This window comes from Triticum aestivum, chromosome 6B (assembly GCF_018294505.1).
Source record: "Triticum aestivum cultivar Chinese Spring chromosome 6B, IWGSC CS RefSeq v2.1, whole genome shotgun sequence".
NCBI lineage: Eukaryota > Viridiplantae > Streptophyta > Magnoliopsida > Poales > Poaceae > Triticum > Triticum aestivum.
The window spans coordinates 711,103,143-711,109,759 of record NC_057810.1 but is presented as its reverse complement, the minus strand read 5'-3'; the positions used below and the strand labels follow the sequence as shown (position 1 = coordinate 711,109,759).

The window sequence follows — 6,617 nt, the reverse complement described above, 5'->3', positions numbered from 1 at the left end:
GGAACCGAGGCGATGAGGGCGACGAAACGGCCGTCTCGCTAACTCGGCGGGCCCGCGGGAATCACTCAGCTGTTTCGCGCCAAATCACTCGCTCACTGGCCAGTGAGCCTGGGTTCGGCCTGTTACTGTTTGGCCAGCGGACCCAGGTCGAACCCGACGCGCATGCCGAACCCAGGCTCACTGGCCAAATCACTCGCCCAGGCCCCTACTCTTCAGTGGCGGTTACTGTTTTGCTGTGCTTGTCCTATGGGGCCTTAGCTTCGGCGAGGGAGGGGCTCGCCTTAATGCTTGTAGTTGTCGTTAGGTGGTCTACGGATCTAGATGGTAATTTCGGGTGTTGGTTGTAGTGTCATTGACTGAAAATGAATAGATCGAAAGTTTTGTCGAGAGAAAAGAAAAATCCTCATCCTCGCGCTGGTTGTGTAGGGAGCGTGTGTACGCGTAGGATGTGAGCGGGAGTGGTGGCGGTGCCGGTACGAGTAGGATTATTGCTTAGCCATTAGCAAGGACAAGTGCGAAATGTGTGGCGCGTTTTGATGTGTTGGTTGCGTGGGGGCGACAGGCCGACCAGCCCCGCAAGCGCTCGTTTTCAGCCGGCCCCGTGCCATCCCCCCGCCGACACCACTCCCCATCGCCGGCCCCACCACCACCGCTAAAATCTTTCTTTTTTTTGGCGAGAGGAGGGCACCACCACTAATCAATGCACACGGTCTCAGGCTTGTCTCACACGCACGCACACCTCTCTCAATCTCAATCCCTCTCTAACGACAGAAAACGAGCCAACATTTCGAGAAGTCCGAAGTGGTTTCTTTCAGCAGCAGCAGCAGCAGCAGCTGCTGCACGAACCAACGGCTTCTTCGGCCGAGCCATGCAAGGAAGAAGAAGAAGAGGAAAAAAGATCCATGATCCATCGCCGTCGCCTGCGGCTGTGTCCCTCTCCCTCCCTCCGGTCAAATCCCCCTTCACTCTTCTCCACTCTTCCCCACCCTTCCCCTCGCCGTCATCACCGCTGCCATTGCAGCCGTGCAGCTCGGACGCGCGCTCACCCAACCCCTTCCCTTTCGCACCGCCGAGCTACCCAACCACGGCCACCTGGTTTGCGCACCCACCGGCAAATGATGTATTTCCATGTACCAAAAATGAATGATGAAAAAAAGTTAAGGACTTGCAAAGAAAAATGTATGCGGAAGGATGCGGCCGGGATGCGTCCGCGCACTGAGCGCATGGCCATCGCATCCCGGAAACTGCCCGGACACGCCCCCATTGCCCTACCCAAACGGACAGAATCCGGGCAAAACGGACGTCCGTTTGGGGTCGCGCGGTGGAGTTGGTCTTATGCACTCACTGCCAGTCCAACATTTGTACACTATAATAATAAATGCGACAATGTTTTTCTTTTGACCTAAAATGCGATATTATTTTAGCATCTAACAACAAACAGACAAGTACTCTCTCAGTTCCAAAATAGATGACCCAATTTTGTACTAAAAAGTTAGTATAAAATTGGGTCATCTATTTTGAAACAGAGGGGGTACAAAACATGCGAAAGTGCCCTTCTGCTCCCGAGCTCAGGTGAGATCGGTGAACAGTAAAATCAGAAACAATCCAAAAAATTCTGTATTTTTTTAATGACAAATTTTGACAAAAGTTTTAAGTGCTTGCAAAAATTCATCATGAAATCACATTCCTGTGAGGCGTGGCAAAAAAAAATTACTTTTGAAAGTAGCATTTTCAGAGTATTGATTTTTTTCTTTGCCACGCCTTACAAGAATGTGATTCCATGATGAATTTTTGCAAGCACTTAAAACTTTTGTCACAAAAAATCTGCTTTTTTTTAAATCGATTTTACTTTTCACCCTCGGGCTCAGAAACTCTGCATCCCAAAAGATGGTGTTTTTTATAACCTCACCAAAGATGCAGAGAGCAAAAGAGGGCTTCGTAGGTGTAGCATTTTTGTATTTTTTTTATCCTATGCATAGTACTAGTAACACATTTTGACAAAAAAGTTGAGTAAATAGCTCGCCCTGATAAATCATCTGCACCACTCAAGATATGAATGTGAACCCACACTGTTCTGCATAATGCATCGAGTTTTATTTGCAACACAAAATTCCAGTTACAGGTTTAGGATCGAAAAGGAAATTCAGAATGAGGAGTTGAGCGTTTCCAGGTTTAGTGCCTCTCAACTCAACTCAACTGAACAGGCATCTCAGCAATCTATCTTGCTGCCTTAACAAAGCTTGATAAGATTGTCGTGCGCCCTGTCTACGAAATTCAACACGAAAGACTACATGTCAAAAGAGAAAAGAGACACACAGGTCATCATTCAGAAAGTGCATCAGGTAGATCCATAGCGGCGCGAATCATCCATCGGTCTCCATAGCCCACACACATCTGAAGGTGACTTATGCAGCGACCGCAGCTTTGCCGTTCTTAGCTGCTTCCCCCTCGGCCTTCTTGGCTTCCCTGTCCTGATCCTTCTTCTGTGCCCTTATCATTGCACGTCTTGCCCGGGGGCGCATCTCACGCACTTGCCGTGGCGGCATGACGAAAGGCTCGAGAGGCCGGTCGTGAAATGGATGCTCGCCTTCAGCAAATATCCTCAGCTTGCGATCCCTATCCTGGAGAGTCAAAGCAGGGGGGTGTTAACTGAGTACACCATCATAAAACTAGTGCATGTTAAATGGTAATTTCAAAACCAACTTCGGAAATAATAATAAAAAATCTGATCATGCACCATGAACAGATTGGTTAACTTTGTAAATTTACCACGCAAACTTAAACAAGACACGAGTAACATAGTGCATATGGACGAACTTCTCTCGTGACTTATGCTTATATTATATGTCTCAGCATATAATAAGAACAATAGCATTATCACCAGTTCATGGCGCATGATAGAAGTGCAGTCTATAACAGGGTAACTGTTATTCTAAGTTAATACGCAGAAGATTCACCACAAATATGCATACAGAAATCCAACTTGCAGAGTATTCTGGTAACAATTAAAGCTAGCATATAATCTTGAACCAGAAAAAAGATGAACCTATGAGCAATCCTTATAAACAAATAGATATGAAATTCACTTACATCACGCAATTTGTTGCGGGGAAGCATGCGCATGACAGCTTTACGGATCACTTCAGTTGGGTCTTTTGCCATCTGGTCCTTGAGCTTTCTTTCCTTCAGATGGCCAATATACCTATTGGGGAAATGGCAAAATGCAGATGACAGAAGAAACTTAATAATGATAACCAAATAAGGTATAAAAAAGTATTTGCTAGAATTACTAACCCTGTATGCCAGTAGTAGATTTTGTCAGTCATTTTTCTTCCTGTGACACAGATATCTTTTGCATTAAGAACAATGCACATGTCTCCAGCTTCCACATGAGGTGCATAGGTTGGCTTGTCCTTGCCTTGAAGCACAACAGCTATTTGGGATGCCAACCTTCCAAGTACCTATCATATAGACAAAATAACTTACTGCATAACAAAATATTTTGACCTGGGCAAATCCTCACAGCTGAAACAAACAGAAGAATTCTGACCTGGCCCTTTGCATCAAAAACACGCCACCGTAACCCTTCTAAATCAATTCTCCTCAACCCTGCAAGTGCTTTCTGCGCAGTTCAAAAAATAAACATGTGTTAGTACCACTGTGCTAGTAATTCACATATCGGCACCATGGTTTGAATACTGCATTCATGCTGTTCAAACTATAGGCTGGATGCAGGAAAGATTCATACTAGGTAGTTATTTGAGGATTTCAATTGCAATGTTAGTTTCATTTTTCAGTGAGAGACAAAGAGTTGCAGCTTCTTTCACTCAAACTATAAGCTCGATGCAAGAAAGATTCATACTGGGTAGTTATTAGACGATTTCAACTGCAGGCTACTTTTGTTTTTCAGGGAGGATCAAAGGGTTGCAGCTTCTTTTTCTCAATCCAATATAATCTTTCACCAACGATAACATACTGTTCCAAAACAATATATGGAAGTTCATTGTCAGGGTAACATATTTTGCACCTTTCCATGAACAAGTTACTAAATATGTACTGTGAATTCAGTGGTGAAATGAGTGCACTAACAAACAATCAAAGAATGCACCTTTCCATGAACAAGTTGCTAAATATGTACTGTGAATTCAGTGGTGAAATGAGTGCACTAACAAACAATCAAAGAACACACCTTTCCATGAACAAGTTACTAAATATGTACTGCAAATTCAGTGGTGAAATGAGTGCACTAACAAACTCATATCTCATTTTAACTTCAGAGTACCATATATGAAACATCATTTCACAGAAGTCGGCAGAGGAGGAGGACAAGAATCTGGTGGTGGACGAGGGCAAGAAGTCGGACGATGAGGAGGACAAGAATCCGGCAAGGGAGGAGAGCAAGAAGCCGGTCTTCAAGGTACAGGTCTGGTCCTTGCTGAATTTTGATGATAACTTCTCAGCTAGAACCTATGAATGTTCTCACCAGTTTGAGGAACCCTTGTGTTTCCTGTAATAAGCGCTTTTTGACAGAATTTTGAATTGGAGAGATTGGTGTGGTTGCTTCCAGTGCTTGCAAAGCTTTAGGTAAATGTTAGAGCTGTCGAATTTGGTTTGCCACAAGCTAGCATAGACTGCAACTATGATACTAATCTTTCGTCAGTGTAAAAAGTCTGCAAATTAACAGCAAGGATCTCCAAGAATTCAGTTACCATCTGTTATGTTTCTTCTCAGAACACTACACAAAGTACCAGCACTGCAAGACAATCACCAACAGATCACTTGGGCAAAATATTTACAACTCCTCAACGGTTCCTGATTCTCTTCTTGTGGGTGCAGTATTATCGTTTCCCTTTCTTTAGCCAGAAGCATTTATAAGCAGCTCCGGAAAGGTACTCAGAAGCTTAGTATCCCAATGAAGCTGCTTGTATTTGTTGATGTACTAATTGTGCGGAACGGAAGCTCTCATCAGAAGAACCACATTGGTTTCCTGTCTTGTTCACGGGAAGCCATGTTGCTGTGTTAATGTTAGTGACTGCTTGTTATTGGTCATGTAGCAGGCATGACAGAGAAACCCTGTTAATGTTTCTACAGATTACCCCCTCAGCGGGAACATTTGATTGTGGGTGTGGGGAGGGCTGGATGGTGTCAAGAGTACCCACCTCCCGGTTGAAGCAGAGGCAACGGTACATGAGGACTACGACGCCAACATCAACAAGGGACAGGTCTGGTTGTCTCGCAATTTTGCAGTTTAGTATTTGTTCTCTCATAGATTTAAGTTGTGAATTTGGTCAGTGTTTGTGTAAAGAAATTTCCTTTCTACAACTCAAGTTGAGCTGAAGAACAATATGATTTAAGTTGTGAATTTGGTCAGATCTGCGTAAAGAAATTTGCTTTCTACAGCTAAAGTCGAGCTGAAGAAAAACATGATATATAATCAAACATTGAGAGGTTATCAATCTTACAATTGATTAGTGGTTAAAAAGACTCGTGTTCAAATCCAGAATTACTGAGAGATGAATTGACCTAGTAACACAATTAATTAGCACGATAGTGCACGGCCAGTATTATGCTTAACCTTGTTCGTTGAGCTTTGATAGTTAAAGACAGACAGCCTGATTGCTCCGCCGCGCATGATAAAGATGCCGCTAGTGACAAGAAATGCACTGGTTGTTGTTATATTCCGTTTTCCCTGTACCTCCTTATCTTGTTGAGCCATTTTGTAATATGTACATAATTATCCACGTGCTCGTGACTTTGCTTGCAAAATGTAATGTAAACAATAACACAATGGGATAATAAAAACACTCAAGAAAATTAAGTACTGTATCAGATTAGTCTGGATAGCAGTTGGCTTGCCACTGCCAGGGCATGATTTGCCCTGGATCAATGCTAGCAACCGAGATAATGAATAAGTCTTCTACTAATCGTTCACAGGAGCCAACATTGAATGTTTGATTTGATTTGCACGTACGCAGCAGGCCCCAATCAAAGCTAATGATTAATTAGGAAGATCGGTGCCTCGAAAGAGAGACGTGACTCACCTTCAGGTTTCCGGTGTAGGCCGGCGGTGCAGCGGATCCGGGCGCGGCGCCGGGCGAGGAGGAGGAGGGAGGGGAGGCGGCCGGCGGGGCCTTCTGGGAGGAGGAGGAGGAGGAGAGGAAGCGGGAGAGAAGGCGTGGCGGCGGGGGCGGGGCTCGGGCCAAGCTCCGGAGTGGATTTTGCTGCGGCGGTGCCGAACTGGGGGCGGACGAGCGGGGCAGGAGGAGAGCGCGAGCTCGCGAACGCCACATCGTCGTCGTCGTCGTCCTCGGCGGCGGCGGCGGCGGCGAGGTGCTCTGGTGGTTCTCTTGTGTGGTGGGGACGCGGAGCACGGGAGAGAGGCAGTGAAAGGTTTCGCGTTAGGGTTTAAGGCCTTAATGGGCTATTGTTGGGCCACTAGTACTATTTGTGCTAGTGTCTGAAAAAAAAAGTTGAATATCAAATGTCTTCTCTACAAAAAAAAAGTTGAAAAGGGGTGACCGACTGGCGTCGCATCCAGACCGGTCCCACGATGTAAGAGCATCTACAACCGGACACCGCCGCCACGTCGAACATACAAGCTATATACGGCATGTGCC

The 6,617-nt window shown here is 45.3% G+C and overlaps 1 protein-coding gene across 1 annotated transcript; it reads right to left on the bottom strand.

The window, feature by feature from the left end:
* Positions 1-2,053: 2,053 nt before the first annotated feature.
* Positions 2,054-6,406, bottom strand: LOC123139877 (50S ribosomal protein L13). The gene is made up of 5 exons (XM_044559571.1): positions 6,042-6,406; positions 3,551-3,622; positions 3,295-3,461; positions 3,091-3,202; positions 2,054-2,621 (listed from the first exon to the last, which is right to left on the bottom strand). Exons 1-5 carry the CDS (start codon positions 6,288-6,290, stop codon positions 2,406-2,408), a joined length of 816 nt encoding a protein of 271 aa, XP_044415506.1. The 5' UTR covers positions 6,291-6,406; the 3' UTR covers positions 2,054-2,405.
* Between the last annotated feature and the right edge of the window lie 211 nt (positions 6,407-6,617).